The sequence below is a fragment of the Heliangelus exortis genome, chromosome 17 (genome assembly GCF_036169615.1).
Source record: "Heliangelus exortis chromosome 17, bHelExo1.hap1, whole genome shotgun sequence".
NCBI lineage: Eukaryota > Metazoa > Chordata > Aves > Apodiformes > Trochilidae > Heliangelus > Heliangelus exortis.
This window is the reverse complement of record NC_092438.1, coordinates 8,589,326-8,610,216: the sequence shown is the minus strand read 5'-3', so window position 1 is coordinate 8,610,216 and position 20,891 is coordinate 8,589,326. Positions and strand designations below refer to the sequence as shown.

The window sequence follows — 20,891 nt, the reverse complement described above, 5'->3', positions numbered from 1 at the left end:
CCTTTGCTACTCTTATTGTCTGTGACCTAGAACAATCAAACCAAGCCCTTAGCATGGTCCCACTTTGTGCTGTTGGGCGTCAGCCTCATCTCCAGCAATTATTGAAGCTACAAATGATAACTCGCTGATTCCACCTCTGGGATACCTATTCCCAATTTTTACATTTATTAACAGACTTAAAATGTGTGGTTTACAAACAAGGACGTTAGCACATCACGTGGCTCTGTACTTTTCACAACACTCGTGGCAAATTATCAAACTTTTTATTACACAACATCCCTTCCAGAAATCCAGCTTCAAACTGAGACGTTTCGCTCAACTGTCCCACTCTGTATGAAATAGCTCCAAACACTGCAACTTTTCATGGTGATTCAGCCCAAAGGTATTTAGTGGAAATGTATATGCTTGGAAAACTCCCATTTTCCCTCACTTTTGGCCCTTCAGTGTTTGAAGGTCACGTGAGGTCTTGTAAATACAGGCTTGGCTCAAGACCTGCTGGCACAGGTTTGTTTTACACACAGCCTGTGCTTATTTTATTTCTGTGTCCTTTTTTATATCTTTGTTTATCTGAAAGCGTCAGCTCCCAGGGACAAGTGTTCCTGACCCCCTACTTCACCATCACACCTCTTCCTGCTCCTTCCAGTTGAATTAGGAAAATTGGCTGCTTGCTGTACCAGCTACCAGACTTGCATTGCTGCCTCGCCTCAGGGGTTTAAGGCATTTTACAAATACAAATAATCTTAGCATCCTCACCCCTGAAGTAAACTATTTCTCATCTTCCCAACAGATAGCAAAGGAAGAGGCATAGAGGAACAGGGAGCACAGCATCACGCAGCAAGTCAGAAAGAGCACGTAGGAGAACTCTTTGCAAATGCTGCAGCTGTAAAAAAATGGATTTTTTTTCATCCATTTGAAAAATGCACAAACTTAACTGAGCTTGTTATCTTAGATTCTCTGGCAGACCTAGAAGGGAAGCCATTCCTCTTTGGGGAACAGAGTCACTATGTAATGACTAGAACCACTTTATCTGCAGCATATTTAAAAAGTGAAGAAAATACTTAATGAAGCCCCTTATGGAGAGGGCTCCTGGCTGGAGACATTTGTTCCAAAAAGAACACATTCCCCACAGTTTACCTCCAGTCTAGCTCTTCTCAGGGTCTCCACCTATCACAATGCTGCTTCTCCCAGCTGCTGTCAGATCTGAAATGCTCTGTAGATGGAAAAGAGCTTGGAGCAATCTCTGCCTTCTCTCCCAGCCAAACATCTGCTCACCCAAACAGCATTCCAGGAACATGTTACACCCCCCAGCTTCACAGCAATGCACAGTGACAGCAGGGAAGAACAGGAAAACTATTTCTCAGGCATTTACATTTGGTTTTAATAGTCAGGGAGCCTTTTGGACACAAGGGTGGCATCCACACTTTTGCCTCGAGAAAAAAGGCTGCTTGGATTCCATGCTGACATCTTCTGGGAGGCAAACACCCCTGAGAAAATGAGGTTTTCCTCTCCTCTTGGACTCTGTTAACACCCTACTTGTCTTAAACTGAATCTAACAGCTAAAAGCACCCAGTACACAGGGAAGACTTGTGGTAGGAGTATGAAAAAAATAACCTACGGCATACAAGGTCCCTCTCCCCACTGCTAGCCTTCGCTTTCAGCATCACAACACAGAAAGTAAAATACATTTTAAAGCACACTCCTCTTGCATCTGCTTCCTCTACTTCCAGCATTCTTGCAATTGCAATCTCTTGGGACCATAGAGAGTTCTGGTCACTTTGATTTAGTCTTTGGCTGGTTCCCCACCCGGGTGACTGCTTGCTGCTTTTGCCGACTGCTGGCACCATCTGCAGGCCCTGCAAGTGAGGGAAGATGAAGTACTTGGCTGAATTTCTCATGCTGGGGTTTGAGCATCGTTGCCAGTCCAAATGGGGAAAGACAGACTGCCATGGGCTGTGGAGGGGTGAGCTGAGCAGAGGCAATAGGATTGACACATCGTCACCTCTGGGTGACGCCGTTGGTGGGAGCAGTGTGTTGTCACATGGCTAACTCAGATTAAACTTTCTACTTCACATATGGATTAGGCTAGGATTAACATTTTTCGAGGTGTTCATATTTTCTCTTCCTTAGAGGGTTTTTTTGGCTAAGAGGGAGATGGAATGCAACTCACTCTGGAACGCTGCCCGTGTCATCTGCTGCAAAAAAATAAAAGGCTTAAAACTTGGCTGTAAAACACCCTTACCCATGTGACTGCTTTCCCAGCTGGTCCATTTATGTTGCATTTACAGCTCTTTAGGTTAAGATTGCAACAGATTAAGTGCTGAAGAACACAGTAGTCCCTCCTGAGCCTGCCAGCCACATGTACTCACCCTTGACTTGCTTCTGGAGGACCCGGTCTTTGACCCCATCAGCTCTGCCCTGCTGCCTGGTGCCTGAAGGATCGTTTTGTTTTGGCAGCACCTCTTGTGGAGTCCTCTCTATCAAAGGCAGGGAGAACTTCATTATAGACAAGTGCACAGATAGAGCACAGCTGAAAAACACTTTGCAATGCATGAGTTGCTAGTTAGCTCACTAAAATGAATTTTAGCATTGTAAATTATAAGTTAACCTTTTAGTAAAAAAACAAAACAAACAAACAAACAAAACAAAACAAAAACAAAAAACAAACAAACCTAATCAGCACTTTCTGAGAGAATAGGGAAGGATTTGGACATCCATGTGCCCTAATCTCACCCTGGCCTTGTGTGTCTGCAGAAAGCAAAGTGACTGAAGCTGACAAATGGTCAGGCTACCCAGCCTCACCTTGGTCTCCTTGCTGAGGCTTGGTTTGGATGTGAACCTGCCTGGATGTAAGGACTGAGCTCAGCAACTTGTTGTATGTGGACACAACTGAACACAAATGCCTCCCCCTAGATTACAGGAGGCAGTGGTCTGCAAAGGATATGCTTTCTTCCCCCTCAGAAGCTGCTTAAGACCTTCTTTAAAAAAATTAGGATCAGGTTACTAAGAGTTCTTTGACTCCTACCTGACTGGTGACTGATAGGAACCTTGACCTTTGTGGCAATGGATATGTTACCTGCAGCTTCTGAGAGATGGAGGAGGCTGGCACGGTGCAGGTGGTTCTCACAAGCTTTGTCTGTAGTTGGGCTTGAGGGAGTCCAGTCCTTAACTTTTGAGGTCTGAAAGACACCAAGTAAACATCAGTGTGATACTTTTCACCTCTGATCGTTACAATGTTGTACCAAAAAGATTATTTTCCCACCCAACTTTAGCTTAGCCTGCTGTTTAGACAGGAGGTCAAGGGCATTAAAGTAGGAGAAAGATACTTATTTCCTCATGCGATTTGTACTGTTTCTCTTAGCATATTTTAACACCACCCTGGCTCCCCTGGGTCTGTGCCTTCTGTTCAACCCATTCCCATTAGAGAGAAACACAAAGGACCCACGCTGTGGAAGTTTGGGTCAAGAGAAGGAGATCTTCTCTTCCCAGTTGTCTTCTCAGCAGGGATCTCCTGGTGTCTCCTGGCCGGGGAGCACAGCTGGCTCCAAGCTGCAGGCTCCAGCAGCAAACTCCTGACACTTGTACTGCTTCTTCTCTGAAAATCTGGGGTGGAATTAGCCTCTAGATACTTCAGCTCAAGCCTGTCCTCCTCAGAGAAGTGGGATGAGGAGACTTTGTTCCCAAGGTCTCGGTGTTGGGCTCTGGAAAGGCGTCTGGCAGCAATGAGAGAGATGCTTTTGGCAGCTCTTTCCATCAAGGATTCCAGACTCAGTGGAACAGCAGCAATGTCTGCAGGTGACTTCTTGCCATGCAAGTCAAGAGAGCTGGGGGAACTCAACGTGGGGGTCATCTTGTCTGCAGTAACACCTGTTGGTTTCTGCTAAAAAGCAAAGCATAGTTGGCTTTTCATTTAATGCTTTTATACTTTCCCCCTTTCAAAGCACTTTCAAACACTTGGAAGATATTGAATTTCACCTGAAATAATAACTTCTGTGTGTAGAGAAACAAAGGCAAAGCTTTTTGATTCTGTATCTCCCACAGAACCATGGCTACAAAAGGAGTCAGCTGGCAAGCAAGAGATTTATGAGCTCCTAAGGCTCCTTTCCATTCCAGAATGTTGAGTGAAGTCAGTGTCACCAAAGAGCCACCAAATCAGGGCCCAGCAGATCAGTTAATGGTGTGAAAGGAGGTGCCTACCCCAGGAAGCACAGGTCCCCTCACACCAGACCATGCCACATCCCTATTTACAAGCCCTGTCACTCTGCAGGACACACCAAGTGGTTCACATCAGGGAAAGCCTCAATTGGAGGTGACAGCAAAGCCTTGGACTCTTCAGTGAATCCCAGGCCTTAAACCTAAGGCCAGTGTTCCAAGAGTGATTTTACTGCCTGCCAAGGTTTACTTTTCTCACTTAGAATAGATTCAGATGCAGTGCACATTCTGCCATCACAAGAGGCAGGTGCTAACTACAACAAATGTGCCTTGAATTCAGTTCCTGGCATACTGACCTGCTGAACTGGGCCTTTTGACAAGAGAGAGAATGTTGGGCTGTGATGGGCATCCAGAGACCCATCCTTCCTCCAGGGTGTGGTTTTAGATGACAGGCAACTGCCACTGTGAAATGAATACACTGAGAAGTTAATAAGTAAAGCACAGGCCCTTTATCAACAGAGAGAGATGAGATGTCAATGTCCTCATGTCCTAGAAAATAAGTCTAATAATGAGAAGGGTTCACATTACCTGTCTGACTCAAGGGTGGTGGAGGGAATGTCAAACTTCATCCCCCAGGGAAGATCCTTTGTGCTCCCAGATTGACCCTTTCTGACTTCATCTTTATTTAGATCCAGATGCTGACTTATGTCCTGTGAAGAGCTGTTATGGGGCTGCTGGAAGAGGGAAGAATGAGACCTTTAGCAGATTTTTCTCACTGTAAAGGCCCTCCTCTAGCCCTGTCACAAAGACACTCTTGATACCTCATGTGCTTTTCCATAGTTCTGGCCACCTCCTATTTGATCTTCTCCTGTGGAAGGGCACTTGAGGTACTTTAATCTCTCATGTAACAGCATGACAAGCATTAAGTTTATTATTCAAGGTGATACCAAACTCCTCAACCTGTTCAATCTAGGCAATCACAATAAACACAATAATCACAATAAACAAGAGACACTGCTGCTTGGACTCCCTGTTGAAGTCTGGCAATTTCCTGGCAGCCCCTTACTGAAAACACTCACACATTCTTCCAAAGACAAAGGGGCAAGCAGCATCTTTCCCTCCTTGCAGGAAAGACCTGAAGACCTCAATAACAGCTGTGCCAGGAACAAGCAGAAGCCTCCAGAGAGGGCAATCTCCTTCAGCAGCCACTTGGAGAGTTGGATGGCCATGATAAAGTCCTGGGACAGAATGGATTCCCCAGGACAAAAATCTACTCTGCCTTACCCTGAGCATGTTGGACATCACTGAATGCAGCAGAAACAGGCGGCTCAGTGTCCCCTCCTCCAGCTCAGAGAGGTGCAGGTGATGTAACCTCAGCAGTGTCTCTGGGACAGGAATGTTCTGGGCTGGAGTAGAGATGAGAAGGAAAAGTTAAAGGTTGCTTCTAGGTAAAGAGTTGAGAACTGTGGGGTCATGACACCCAAGACAAGCTTTTTCTGGATGGACTGTTCCCCACTTTGGCATCAGTAAGCAATGCTCAGAAATCACAGCAGAGCAGGGGCAAAGATGCTGCTTTACCTTTTATCAGCATCTGCTGCTGCTGAATTATTTCTTCACAGAGTAGCATGTGCTGCTGCAGTTGCTGGATCACAAAATCTTTCTGGCACAACAGATTCTCCTTGTACAGAGTGTTTGCCTGCAGCTCTGTGTTGCCAAGCTCAAGCTCATGGGCTCTGCAGAGAAGCCTCAGCACCTCCTGCTGATCCTCACTGGTGATTTGTCTGGGGAAAAACTCCTCCATCTGGGAAGCTTTTTCCTTGGCGCTTGCTAAGTGCTGCTCCAGCTCTGTCTGATAAAGACAGGGGTTATCAAGGCAGTTCAGCTTCTTGGGATAACAAAGGCATCTGAGAAAATCTGTGCTGTGTCCTTCCTGCTGAGATTAAAGTAAGATCTACAAAAAGGATTTTGCTTATTTTACTAGCAGCCACCATGGCAGATGGATCCAGATGCACAGTTGTGACCTGGAGGACCTCACAAATATTGGACACCAAAAAATAAATCAGCAAAAGTGATTACCATAAGATTGAAAAACCAGTGAGTGACAAACCCTCAAAATATCCCTGAAAGGGGAAAAAGGAAGAATTAGCTCACTGATGGGTGGGCAAGCCCAGACAGTGGATTTGTGAGTTTTCCTTATCCAAAAAAACCACAAGGGACGGAGGCAAGATGCAAACATCAGTGCTTCCACACTTCAGCAGAACAAGGTATTTAGGAGTCCAGTTGCAATCCAGGTGCCACCCTGCTTTTGTGGTGCCAGCCCAAACCCACAAGAACCTCTCTGAATTACACTGCTGCCATCCTGCCCCCGAGGCACCTGCAGAGTTGTGACCATAAGGGTAACTTCTCCTCCTCACCTTCAGGGCTGCTGTCCTGCCTTGCTCTGCCAGCAGAAGTTTGATCTCTTCTCTTGCTACTGTAACTTCAGGAGGTTCAGGTGTATCTATGATATCCACTTCCTTCTCTTTCTCCTCTGTGTTTTCATCATTCTCCTCCTTTGCTGACTTGCCATACCTGAGTGCACCCTGAGCCTTCTCTTGTTCCCAGCTGCCAGAAAAAAAAAAAGAAAGGAACTTCTAGGACATAGTATCATAACTCCAATGATGCACATGTAGCCCTTCCTCATATCTGAACATCTTCTCTCATGGCAGCAGTGGAGCTGATCAGTCCAGGCTGCTCTGTAGCTGGACAAACCATGCTGAAGGGCACAAACATGTGCTCTTTCCCTGGCAAAGAGAACAGTGCTTTTCCCCACTCATCACAAATCGTTCCCAATTCACAGGTACTTGTTGAAGACCTATAATTGTCCTGAAGACTGTTTTAACTACAACTGACCCAAATCCTAAGGGACTATAAAATTTACAGAGGCATTAAGTGGGTGACTAATGATAATGACAAGGAAATGACACCTACTTAAAATTTATCCAGAAGGATGCTGCTGCTTTCTCTGACTGGAAATTATAACCAGATGCAGTGCATTAGGATGGAAACCACTTACAAACACAGGGTGACTGGAATGTGAAAGGACCAGCAAGCCCAATCTGCACTGCCATCCAGTTTTTCCAGTAAAGCACGAGTCCAAAATAAGATCCAAATACAAGTGAGGTGTCTCATTTATACTTTGAGTCCTGAGGTTAGGCTGTAGGACAGAGGTAGTTGGTTGCCTTACAGAGTTACATCAGGCAATTGCACTGCACTGCAGCACCGTGTGCAGGCTGCAGTCTCTTTACAAGCACCAGGAGGGATTAGGGATGTGCTTCTCCAGAGCAGAAACCACCCATTGGAAATATAACACCATAATCTAAGGCTCAGAGTCTCAGGGACTTACTCTACCCAAAATCCCTGGGTACCTTTTGCAGACCACAACCCTCCGCAGTATTTCCTTGTCACATTGTTAAATCTCAAACCTACACCTGCTCTTTCTGCATGAGCAATTAAATCTTCACTTTCACAACATCCTTTTGTCATTTTTACTGGGGGAATCCTGGGCTATTAGCATTTCTCACCATGGGTTTGGAGGTCCAGGTATAAATTTGGCTCAAAGCTAAAGAGCTACTCACTCTGTGATTGTTAGGAGGTGCCTGCAGGTATCAAGGTGCAGCTCAATGTTGGTGTTTTCCAGCTCCATCAGTCTGTGACACATCTCCATTTGCTCCCTGAAAGCCCCCAGCAGCTGTGCCCTCAAAGTGTTCATCACTTGGCCACTGTCTGCCTCAGAGCCTTGGTGCCTCTCTGCTGCAGGAGAAGATTTTCCTCATCAGACATCAGGCCACATAAACTACTGCCAAGTCCCCACAAAACTGCTCTCTAGCACCAAGCCCCTCAGGCCACATGGTACAAGGCATTTGGGATAAAAGACTCTGCTTCATTCTGCAGTGCCTTGAAGTTTATCTCGTGCTTAAGAAATCTGATCTATCTTGATGACTGTATTATTAGCCAGAAATAGGTCTCATTGCTATTGCTTTTGTGAGTATTAAGAGACTACTGCATTGCAGGGACATCTCTTCCCCCCTTCCACCCACCAAAAAGAAAAAGGTGTCTGCTTGCTGTGCTTGTTACCTAGAAATGACCTCGTGTGTTGGTATTTTATACCTCATGTCTTGTCTGTCAGAGAACTTGACTATTTTTATTTGATTCCTTGCCAGATTCAATGACAAAAGGAACAATCCCCAGGGCAGCACAATCAATGTTTTAAAAGCTTCACCCTGCCCCACTTGCTATTGTATTTTCTCATAATTAGGTGCAATGAACAATACAAAAGAGCTCCGTGTCCTGACATGACCTTAGGTCCTGTGATGATGCAGCAACAAACTTGGTCACTTCTCTCTAAGAGTCAGGATTTCCCACAGCAATGCCACCAGTTGATGTCAAAGCTCTTTTCAAGGGCAGATTTGTAAAATTTAACACATTTTAATGCTGGAGAAGATGCTGAGAAGGTTGGGTGTGTTGTCCAGCGTCACACAGTACATCAGGGACAGGCTCACACAGAGAAACAACATTTCTACTCAGCTTCTCTACAAGCACTGTTTAATTGGCTGCCCTCTGCTACATCTGCATGGAGGCTCACCAAGGGCTACCAACAACACATCCACACAGCTCATTTCCCAGCTGCCTTCTCTCCAGAAATCCCAGAGCTGTTCTTGTTCCTGGATCTACCTTGCAGGTCTCCAAGGTCAGAGCTGACTGCACTTTTCTTCTCCTGGTTTTTGACCCTCTCCTTCAGATGCTCTGCCTCCCTGTGGAGGTCCGTGATGATGCTGGTGTAATGGTTGATGTGGCAGGAGACATTCTGCAGGTTACATTTTACCTGGTGAGTCAGAAGATGTGAGCATTTGTCCTGGAGTTCATTATTGATACAAGAGCTGCAAACAAAACTCTGCTTTCCATGGGAGGGGCACTGAATCCTGTGATGGGGAAGAATTTTCCCTTCTGGGTGGGAAAACTGTAGATTAGTGCTTTTCCCTAATTGTAAGAAATTTCCAAAAGGTAACAGAGAAAAGTCAGGTATGCTGTGGCCACAGGGAAACCAGAAATCAACATGATTTTCACACTTTGTGGAACATCATTGTTAATCTTTCTTCACCCCACAAGCCTCTCCATTTTATTCCTCCTTTCTTCAGCCTCTCAGTTCCTTTCCCAGGCCCAGCATCCCCATTGGGACACTCCCTATACATTGTCCTCCCAATCTTGCTACCATCATTCCTTCTGTTCTGCAGAATACATCATCCTCTACCTTTTCATTATTCCACTCCCTTTTTCATCCTCATATTCCTCACCTCATCCATGACCCACACATTTTCTACTGTTCCTTCATCTGCTTTTCTTCTTCACACTGAGCTTCCACATGATCCTGCACTGCCCCCTCCTGAAGTTTGCTCTCCATTCACTCATGACATCTTTTTGCACCTTGCAAGCTTTTAATCTCAAACCCCCCACCTCCTTGAGAGTTCCTCACTCATTTACCTGGGTCTTGATGTTTTTTGCTCGATAGGCATAGATCAAGGTCATTCGAGATTCTTCAAAGGAGGTACTGGCTGGGCTGATATGTGCAATCATTACAGTCCTGCTGTTGCCCCCTAATGAGTCCTACAGGGATGTAATGTTGCTGTGGTTAGTGTGGCCATGACAAAGCCTTGCTGCTCAGGATTTACCACTGTGGTTTTGTACCCCTGCAGTTCACTGAGATTCTGGCGGAGAATCCTAATTAGGAGTGAGGGAAGTGCTGTCAAAAGAACATTCATTAGGCTCTCTCTCCATCAACAGCAAAAATCAATAAGTAATTAACTTTCTACAAAAGAAAAATTTTTGCAGGAGAATCACAATTTCCACAAATGTGCTGGCAGCTTCTCAATGCTGCTCACACCACAAGCCTGCATCTTTCTCCATCTCTTTTCCTCCCTGCTATCTTCCAGAAAACACATCTGTTGTGCAGTGGTAGCTCAGGGCCAAGGCTTGAGATGAGATTCATAAATGAGGTTGTAACACAACCATAAAATAACCAGTGTAGCAAAGAGCATGTCTGCAACCTTTCTGATTTTCTAGGGGAGAGACAACTTATGACAGCACACAGTCACTCTCAGTCTTTCTTCCTCCTGTCCCAACAACATCCAAATATATTGACTATTTTCAGCCAAATCTTATAGACAGCATGAAACACTCCAAGGCAGTAAGATAATTTAAAAAATCACTGGCCACCTGTGAGCTTAGAGATCTACAAACAAAATCTATAGGATTTCCTTAACCCTACAGCCTGTCCTTTCTTAACCCCAGAGCCCACAAAACAACCTGCTTGTTACAGAGACAGCACTGCCCCAAATCAAGCCCTGACTGCAGTGCCAGATCCTGAAGGAGCATTCCAAGCTGGGTAAAGACAACACACAGATATCTTCAAGGATCAGCTTTTGAATCCTGACAGATTTAGGAGGTGATACCAGCAACAGACACCCCAAGCTCCTGCTGACCCAGGGTGTACAGGTACCTTCAGCAGACGGGTGAGTTTGCTGTCTCGAAAATTGACAAACTGGGCTCTGCTCCCCCCCTTCTCACTCAAGGCATTGATGCAGTTGCCCAAAGCCAGCAGTGAGAGGTTGATGTGGGCTCCTTCCTTCATCCTCTTGCCCCGGTTCTGACTCTGTTGGGAGGAAGGGGGGGACAGAGACACAAAGCACACAGTTCAGGAGGGTGGCTCTAGGTCTGAGGAAGACACACAGCATCACCCAGGTCAAGGTTTGGCTGCCAAAGCAATGCCTCCTGCAAACCCAGCCTGGAAGTGCAGGGAGTTAAATCCCCCTGAGACACAGGAATACATCTCTTGGAAAGGTTGACCCAGCTCTGACCTTTTATTCTTAAAAGGCAGCTATTAATTATCTTCTAAAGATTATTTCAGAAGTTAAGCTGTGTAACTACATCACTCCAGAATTCCTGGTCTCAATGAAAATACTGAATATGTAAAATCTCTCTCCCACAAATATCTGAGTTCCGGTGTTTCCTCCTTCCCACAGGAACCAGCTGCTTGTTTTCCACCCGCCAGCATCCTTCTATTCCACTGGTACCAGCTTTCTCTGACAGCCCAGCTGATCCCTGCCTAACAAGCTTCAGCTTCTCTTGAGCTGTGAAATGTGCTGCTGCTTTTTCCAACCTGAGAAAAGGCTGCACCAAAAAGCTGGTTCACTTTTTTTCCCAATTGTATTAGTTGGTCTCATAAAAGATATGACCAATACCACCAAACTTTGTATTTTATTTTCAGATTCAGATTTTATTTTCAGGTACAAACTACTCCTCTAAAGCAACAGAGAAACACCCAGTGGGGGGGTTTCCCCAGGGATGAGGACAGGCAGGCAGACCCTACACAGGAGGCCAGGGAACCCAGCCTGGTGTCCCCCAAAGCTGCCAAGCTCCATCCTTACCTGGGCTGCTCTCTCAGACCCCGCCAAGTCGACCATGAGGAGCTTCCCAACTCGCACTTCCTCCCCCTGCCCCTTCCTTTGGCTTTTCCGTGTCACTGTCACCTGCAGCACCGTGTGGGAGCGGGAGGACACGGGGTTGGCAGCTGTGGGTTCCTGGGTGCGCTGCTTGTTCCCCCTCATCAGCAGCTGCACGACCTAAAAGATGCAGAGAAAGCCTCAGGGATGTGCAGCTCTGCCCAGGTCACAGCACGGTGTTCCCCACGGGCTCAACCCCTCACCCAGGGCACAAACTCTGGTCCTGCTCGTGCCAGTGGGGGTTTTGCTGGTGATTTCCCCCAGATCTGCCCTTGTGAGCTTGGAAGTTGGGGTTTGGGGTTGTGCTGCTGGCAGGTCCCTTCATCTCCTGCCCAAGGCAGTGCACACCAGTGTGGCTTGAGGGGGATTTGTTATTCCTTCTCCCCCTCCAAATGGTTTGTTGACACAAATCAAAGCACTCCCATCCTTCCAGGAAAGCAGGGTGCACCCTGGGGAAGCAGAGCTAGCAGGAGTTTAGATGGGGATTTTATCCTGGTTTCTACCACTCACATGGCTCCACGATCAGCACTTTCCATCTAATTATTCACATTAGTCCACCACGTCCCTACTGCAAAAGGTTCTTGCTACTGTGTGTAAGGCACAGGCAATAGGAAAGTGTCAAGAAATTCTAAAGCACTGATGAATGAAAGCACAAACCCTCTCATAATAAGTCCCTCATAGCCCAAGGTACCTCCTGAGCATTTGTAATGGAGACTTCTGTAAGTCCTGCTATCTGGATGCTGCCTCTGGGGTCCTCTCTCAAGTCCAAGAACCCCGAGGATGGATTCAGGAGGTCACGGATCACTTCATTATAGATCTGAGGGTAAGAAACAAGGGGTTGGTGTGAGACTAAATTTGTGTCCTTAGATCTGCAAAGAGGGTTGTGCTGATCCTGTATGTCTTGGGGGTTGAAGGTTAGAAGGGAAGAGTCAAGCTGTAGTAACCTAAGGGGAGTGCCACGTGATGGACAGACTTCAATACCCCACTTCCGAGGGCTTTTTGAATTCCCACAGAGCCTGGATTGAGGGCAGTACAGATATTTCACCTCCAGGTAGGACATGGAGACTCTGTAATCCATTTCCTCAGTGGTAGCTTCAAGGGCTTTAAAGAGGTCTTCAAGGCTGCGGATGTAAATCCCTGGTTCACAGTCTGTCCCAAGCATCGTGTAGGTTTTCCCTGCTCCTATTAAAGACACAAGAAAGAGCAGCAAAGAACTTCCATGTGACCAAGTTTCCACAATAAATAAAGCCTGATTTCCTGCTGATTTGTGTCCCTCCTCCCTTAAACTTCCCCCAGTCACTCACCCCATATGAGACTGCTGCAGTCTCATTTGTATGTTCCATCCAAAGTGGGTAGGAAGAGGACTTGCAGGTGAGCAGGTAAGTAGGGTAACTGCCCACCTAGGTGTTCAGAGCTTGGGTAGGATTGTATCTGCAAATAATCTTGAGCTTATAGATGTGTTCTACGGCTGCAGATCAGTCTCCAGCATTGCACAGACACCCTCATCTCATTCTCTTTTTCAACAGGAAGATTTGACTCCACTGAATTCCACCCCAATTAAGTAATTTCTCAAACAGGGGATCTGTGTTGTGGCTTTAACACTGAAGGAAAATCCACCCTTCCCCATAAGAATGGTATTTTATGGCTTCAATCTCATCCTAACAACAGGCAATTGATTTGCATTATAGTTGATTTCTGGTTTGTACAGACACATTTCATTCATTTGGAGCAGTACAGCCACAGGAACTACTTTACCTGTTGGACCATATGCAAAAATGGTTGCATTGTAGCCAGAAATTACTCCTCCTATCAGGCTTTTTGTCGTGGACGCATATACTTCCTCCTGATTCAGTCAAAAAATCATAAACTTATGGTCAGGCACAACAGCTGTCCAAACAATCTATACTTAATTGCATTCCCTGTGAATTTCTCACTATGTTTTACAAATTTCCTGGGCTTTGGAACAATTCGCAAACTATCTGAATTTTGATACATCATCAAAATGAGCAGAAAAGCACAGAGGCTTATTGAATTTTCTAAAGGCACACAAGCTGCCGGAGCTTACTAAAATAAATATCCTTGAATTGGATTATTTTCTTGGACTCTGAACATGGAATGCTTTAGTTTTAATTTGTGTCCGCTGAAGAAGGGAGTAAATTCTCTCCCTGACCTTATCCTTTATTGAGAGCTGCCACCAGGCCTCCAGAAATGTCTTAGGATGTGATGGTGCAACACTGAAGAGAACACAAGTGACTGAATTGCTTGTGAGAAGCAAGGCTGTGGTGGCATCAGGGTGATGACAAAATGCAGGTGCTGATGAAATCCTCACTCTGCATCCATTTACTGGTAAAACACAGATGAGGAAGGGCACTGGAGCTCACTAGAGCTTGGAAAGCAAAAGATTCAGAGGGAAGAAGTGTGTGAGCACCAGAGCCAAGCAGTGTGACCATGATCTCATTCAGCAGAGACCTCAGGACACAAAGCTCTTCATCTCCCCTGAGGTGTGCTGCACCTGGGGAGCCCCAGTATGGGAGGAAGAGGCAGACTGAATACTGCACCTCTTACAAAGGAAAAATCCTCCCTGGCCTCTCACCTTCAGCATTGTCACCTTTTCTCTGGGTGATGTGTGGCCTCTGGCTTGTGCAGTTCTACTCATCTGCCAAAACCACACATCTAAGCAGGAAAAACAACTCTAATATTAAGCCTTCTGGTTAAAAAGTAATAATAATTTAAAAAAAAATAAAAATGAAAGGATGTTACCTGGGTTGCTCTGTGGTCAAAAACCATGTCAAATACAAATGTTTTTTCTCGGGATCTGTTAGCTCGCAGGATGTCATCTGGATCTTCACTTGGATCCATCAGGACCACCTTCTGTCACAAAATAAAGTCAGAAGAAGAACCATTATGCCTGGGTTGTGTTAGCAGCCTGTTGGGGTTTCTCACAGCACTATCACTCTTGTATCTCGTGGCCAAAAGAACATTGCATGGCAGCTCTGCCTGGCAAACACACAATGCAGAGGCTGACAAGGGGTTTTTTTTAATACTGATGTTGTAGCTTCTGTAGCTTGGAGAACTAGAAGCTGCTGCAAAATGCTTTGAAGGTCCATTGTGCAGTGGAACAGTTGCTTGCGTTTGGTACTAGTGGTTATTGCAGGGCCATGGGACTCAACAAGCCCCCAAGCAAGTAGAAAGGGAGCAGGGCCTCTTACCTTCATTTTCAGTCTAGATTCAGAGGAACTTGCAAAAGAAAATAGTTAAGGTCAGGAGCAAAAGTGCCCAAGGTCATCTTGCAAAGCCTTTTCTGCCTGATAGAAATATCTGCATTGGTCAAGAACAGCAACTTCATTCCATTCCTGGCTTTTATGAAGGAAAAAAACAAAGGTGAGAGAGGAGTTGCAGTGGGTAACGGAACTGGTTCTGTTTCTTTTCAGTCCCTTAGGATCTATTTTAGTACCTAATTATGGCAGTGTACAATTACTGTGGAGAATGGTCCTCTTTCTCCTCCACTGAAACTGCTCATAAGGAGATGATCACGTCTCAAGGGAAGGGACAGACAACCCTGCCTCCTGCTTCAGAGCTGCTTTCACTCTCTCTCAGGTAAACAGATCATTAGAGAAGTAGCTGCAGCACAGAGAAACCAGCACTTGACCTACAGAATAGCTGCTCTGGTGTGCCAGGCACAGGAGATACACAAGGGTCTAGGACAAGTGCCTGTGGGAGTTCAGGAAATGTCAGGACTGGTTTTTCTTTTGCATTTCTTGCTAAATTCTGAGTTTAATGAGCACCTCTAGTTTTGACCTGCAATCTTTCAATTACCAGAATAACTGGTCCAGTCCAGACCTTAAAACTTGAAGCAACACCTAACATATTCCAATGAGAATGTTGGTTTATCCACAGTGGAAGTATTTGCCTGCAAAAGATGGGTTGACATGTAATCATCTGCACATGCAAGTGTGATGGCCATGAGCAGAGCTTGGAGAGTGAGGTCAGCAAGTTTCCTTTAGAAATTCTGTCTGTAACACTTTGGGGCCCCTTTTAGAGCCCTTGTAACATCCAAGCTTTACTTGCAGTGAATGCACACATCCAGGAGTCCTTCTCTTCCAGTCTGGGGCTAACACCTCATCTAACCAGCGGTTTTCTAAAAACACAATTCTTCTGCTATTGCAAGGAAGAATTAAAACATAATTAGACACAAACAGAGTCAATTTTGAGTTAGGATTAATAGGCAGACAGAAGCAGCTCTTAATGAATTAGGTTGGGAGCAAAAATAGCAGGGAACATGATGTAAATCAAAATACAAGAAATCTAAGTACTTCAACTGCCCAATCAATTAATACCGCTTTCATAATTAGAGTTATTTGCATTATTCAGAGAAACTTAATTCTCATAGATAGAAGTTACTCATACTAATGTAATGCACATTTCCTTCCCAGATTTCCATTAAAGAAAACAGATCTCAGGGCAGATGATGCAAGTCTGAATAAGCTTATACAGAAATAAAGCTGCTAACCTTGTGAGGTTAAATGCTGCTTAAAAAACCAAAAACGATATTTCATGAGTAAACATCCAGTGAAGCTGAACTAAAACTGCATTTGTTAGATAATCCATAAAGAGGAAAAGACAATCCATAAAGAGGAAAGCGAGATTCATACTCTCTTTGCTTCTGAGGGCTGCTATCATTTGAATATTGCATGGAGACAAGATGTATTACAGAATTCACACACATTTAGAAAGGGTTCTGGTGAAGCATGACAGAAAGAAAAGGGATTTACAGTGGAAAAGAAAAATAACAATGTCACAATAAAAATATATAAATAGATGTAGTGGAGCATCAAAATGGGAGCAAGAGGTAGAAGATGCAGAACTGGACAACAGAAGGTCCATTTCCATAGGATACTCTAACTCTGCTGCGTCACAGCAAGACCAGGAGTTTTGCAGGATTTGAAAGCAAGAGTTTGCACGTGAACCAGAAGAGCCAGAGCCTCGTGGTGGGGGATCTTCTGGAGCCCAGGCATGACCAGACCACCCCCCAGCTCACCTGCTCATCCCCTCTGTGGGCAGTGACAGCAGCTCCCTCCTGCACTTCTGCTGCATTGATGGGACGGATGCGAAGGGCCACCTGCAAACACACACACACACCCACACCTGGTTTATGTGTGCTGAGGCCACCCCAACCTGCCTGCACCAGCAATATCTACAGTTTCTTGCTGCATCTCTTTAAGCTTAGGGCCTGGAGAGTTTAAGGAAGTTGGTGAAGTTTAAACCAGTTCATTCTCCCATAGTTTGTACTTTTATCTCGACAAATTCTTCCTCCCTCTTCCCCTGTTTCTGTCTCTAACACAGCAAGGCTCCAACTGGCTGACAGAGGAGGTGGCAAAATTAACTCAGCTGTGTCATTTGCTGCTGCCAGTGGGAACCTTTGGAGATCTGGGACCGTGGTACAGAGCTGAGCATGCTTATATTCCCCTAGTGTTCCCAAAACACTGATTAAAGTTATCCATGACAAAGAAAGGGAATTGCATTTCACTAAGTACCCATTTCATTTAATCCTAGGTAGCAATCATTATGAGCCTGTTCAACCAGATCAGAGCAAGTCAGCCCTGATCTGTGCAGGTCCCATGGGGTTCCTCAGAAGGTGGAATTCATGGCAGGACTGGAGTGATGACAAAGCAGCAATTAACTGCCAGTGCCTTATGCCACAACTCAATCAATCCGGAACACAGATGATAATTTGACTCAATGATTTGAAAGACACAGGCTGTACTTGACAGTGTTAATAATGTACAAGAGCACATGTATTTCAGCCTGTTCAACCTGCAGGTGAAGCAGGAGAGAAAGCCAGGAGGTGTGCTGGATCAGTTTTGGGATTGAGTGGATCCCCCTGAGGTTGAGGTCCTGCTCTGGCCCTGCCTCACTGCACCTGGAGGAGAGCTGCACACTCCCAGATCTCAAAACCTGGTGGATAGACCCCTGAGAAGACCACCCATTCAAATCCCACCTCAAAGCTGCCCTTGGTGTCTCAGGTAATAACAGAGATTTGAAAAATTCTATTTTCACCTTCCCCTAGCTGTTTTTCCTTCCATAAAATACAGCAGCATCCCCTTCACAGCTCCTGACAGGAGAGCTGATGCTGATAAAACACTGCATAATGCACATAAATGGTGCCTCATCAGTAGGGAGTGCAGTTATTGAAAGAGCTTGTTCTATGGCCCCACCAGTAACAAGCAACTGGTTTCTATAGGAACCAGATTTATTTCCACAGTAACAAGTCAAGCTACCTGTCAACTTAATGAGGATTTCACGAGCAGCTCCCAGTCTCAAACCCTATAGCAGACATTTTTTAAAGTAGCTCCAGCAGCAGCAAAGGAACATTTTCTTCACAGTGAATATCTCAAGAGTCCTTGCTTTGGATGGCTTTTAATATTCACAAGAATGCAACAATAAACTTAGTTTCATCATCTCCCTAAACATGTCTGAGTTACACTGAGTTATGAGCATCTCATTCCCATGAGCTGAACTCATCTTAGAAGCATCTGAAAATACTATCTGGTACACCATAATCCCAAATCCTTCAGGACCAGGGGGAGATAGTGAAAGTCTCTCTTGGACAGCCTTCACCTCTGGAACAGTGGTTAATCTCAGTAGTTGGTAGCCCTTAGCACTAAGGGTAAGAAAAAAAAAAAAAAAACCCAAATGAGTAGCATGTGGAGATGGGTCACACCAGGTACTAAGGCTTCATCTTGCCTTAGAGAGGAATGCAAGGTATTCTAGATATTATTGACTTTATTTTAAGCAATTCCACTTTGAGCAGAGGTTTGTGTGTCTGCCCCACTCGTGTTTCAGCACAGTGTGAGGGCAATACTTCAGTTTAACAGAGCCACAGGGCTGGAGGTTGAAACTTGGGAAAGAATTACATTTTCAAAGCACTCCTCTCACTCTGCTCAACACAGGGAGATGCTGTGGTCCTGGTGCAGACTCAGGACTATAATCCCAGCTGCTTTTAGTTACTTATTATCAATCCATCACTCAGAAAATCACCATTCAGGGAGGACTAATCACCACCACAACCTGCCAGCTTACCCAGTCTCACCTCCCTTACTACATTTTTATTTTTTCCTCTGCAATGATACCTATACCCCACTTTTACAATAAATCACACAGAGCTTTGCAAAAAGAGAGCAAGCCTGAGGTTTTTTTGTTTTGTTTTTTTCCCTCTGGCTTGGCCACAGAGACAAAGAACAGAGGACAGATGGGGAAAACAACTGGAAGGATGCTGGGGTTGGTTACAACCCAGCTGCTCCTCCACATCCTGTGTCCTCCCCTAAGCAAGTAGACTCACCACAAGCTGCTGCTCCTTCCTGGCTGAGCTGCAAGATGCTGCCAGCTCAGGGCTGGGTGATTTGCTCAGCGAGGTGCACATCGAGTTGGAGCAGAAGATTGCACAGGCAGGAAGCTGGGTGGCTCAGAGGCAGCAGCAAACACCCCAGGGAAGGGAGAGGGAGGGAATCTCTGTGCTCTTCTGGTGGGAGATGGCTGCAGAGAGCAGGGGAGGCAGCAGTGGAACACTGAACTGAAAGGCAGGAAGGGGTAGCAGCACATCCCTGCTGCTCCAGGCTGTGGGAAGCACTGTGCCACCACTGCACCTTGCAGGGGACATGATGGAAGGGGTCAGGATAAGCAAAATGAAACCACCTGCAATTACATCAGTTCTTTATATGCAAATCCACCTGCAAAAGCTCTTGGTTGAGGACACAGCATTCATTTTCACCTCTCTAGGATGCCACCTTCACCTAGGATTAAACACGCAGCACAACCAGGTACAGGGGCCCACAAGTCCACCAAAAACAACAAGAAGCACCCTGGCCCCTCCAGTCTTGCAAAAGAACTGACAACAGCCATTGAGACAGTCAGGAAACAGTTTGCTACCTTCCTGGGCTAACTGCAAACTTCCATTGCATTTTCACCTCCCACATAGTGGTATTTCACGATTCCTACATGCAGGAAAGCAATTCTTCAGCATTTTTAGTGTCAGTCCATTCATTACAACAATCTATGATAAAACAAAACCAAAAAACAAACCCACAAGATCACCTTTTGTCTTCATTATTTATTGGATAGTGAGTCAGAGCTCATGAAAGTTACAGTAAAGTCTTTATTAAAAAATATTAGAATTCAAGAAGTTAAACCCGCACTTAGCAAGTGAACAAGATTTGCTCTGTGAAGTTTCCACTAAGGACAATAGATGGTAAAAAGGTCATGAGAATGTTTATTTCTTACAAATCCAAAATAAAGACTGAAAGTGAAGACTAGCCCAGGATTATATGAATTGTTCCAGTTAATCTTGCTATTTAAGAAGAACAATTAAAAATACTTAAAGACAACACTTTAACAAGTATGATGCTATCCTACTTAATGCTTGGGGTTTATTTCAATCACCACCCAGATTCTGGAGCCCTGAAGGCATTCAGTGGAGGTAACAAGTGCTGTTGGAAGCCTTTTTCCCCACCCATATGTTTCTATACAGTACCCACAAACCTGGCTCTGTTCTGATCATCCTTCAGAAGCTCATGTGAGGACAACAGACCACAGGCTGAAAACCAGCAGCAAGGAGTACTTGAAGCTACAAACTTACATGGGATCCAGTCCAACAAGACCCTTCTCCTCCCTGCTACAACTTTTCGTGTTATTCCAAGATATGCCAGATAAAGTAGTTTACCAAACATGCCCTCATAAAGCAATTTCAGGAGCACATAAGCTGCAAAAAGCTTTAGAAGCAACACTACAGAACAGACATTCAAAGGGAGAAATACCAGCACTACAGATGAGGAGAGGCCTTAAATGCTGATCAGGACAACACCTTGTCAGCTTCCAAAATTACTAGAAGAGCACCAAATTTTGTTTTTTGGGTTGTTTTATTCCTTCTTACCGATGATCCACACTTTAGAGAAGCACCTTTATAAGATAATTCATTTAACATTACATTTCTTTACTTTGAAAAACAACCAGGAATAAAATACAGTAAGAGATACATCTTAAAACTTCATTGCATGGAGACAGGGGGAAAGAAAAGCCTTTCAACTCAGTTCATAACTTAAAGAACAGTTGAGAACAGTGAGTTACTTCAAAAGCCAGTCAAGAGGGCTCATGTCAACAATTTCACTGGCCAGTCCAGGAGAGGAGACAGGAACATCCTAGCTCTCCTCT

The 20,891-nt window shown here is 45.1% G+C and overlaps 1 protein-coding gene across 1 annotated transcript; it reads right to left on the bottom strand.

The window, feature by feature from the left end:
• Positions 1 to 181: 181 nt before the first annotated feature.
• KIF19 (kinesin family member 19) lies at positions 182 to 19,207 on the bottom strand. Its single transcript, XM_071761016.1, has 20 exons — positions 19,027 to 19,207; positions 16,726 to 16,806; positions 14,448 to 14,558; positions 13,443 to 13,530; positions 12,733 to 12,869; positions 12,379 to 12,504; positions 11,613 to 11,807; positions 10,685 to 10,837; positions 9,670 to 9,792; positions 8,863 to 9,013; positions 7,767 to 7,941; positions 6,564 to 6,753; positions 5,728 to 5,998; positions 5,434 to 5,555; positions 4,738 to 4,880; positions 4,506 to 4,611; positions 3,443 to 3,877; positions 3,074 to 3,176; positions 2,367 to 2,474; positions 182 to 1,853 (listed from the first exon to the last, which is right to left on the bottom strand). Exons 1-20 carry the CDS (start codon positions 19,105 to 19,107, stop codon positions 1,771 to 1,773), a joined length of 2,982 nt encoding a protein of 993 aa, XP_071617117.1. The 5' UTR covers positions 19,108 to 19,207; the 3' UTR covers positions 182 to 1,770.
• Positions 19,208 to 20,891: the final 1,684 nt, after the last annotated feature.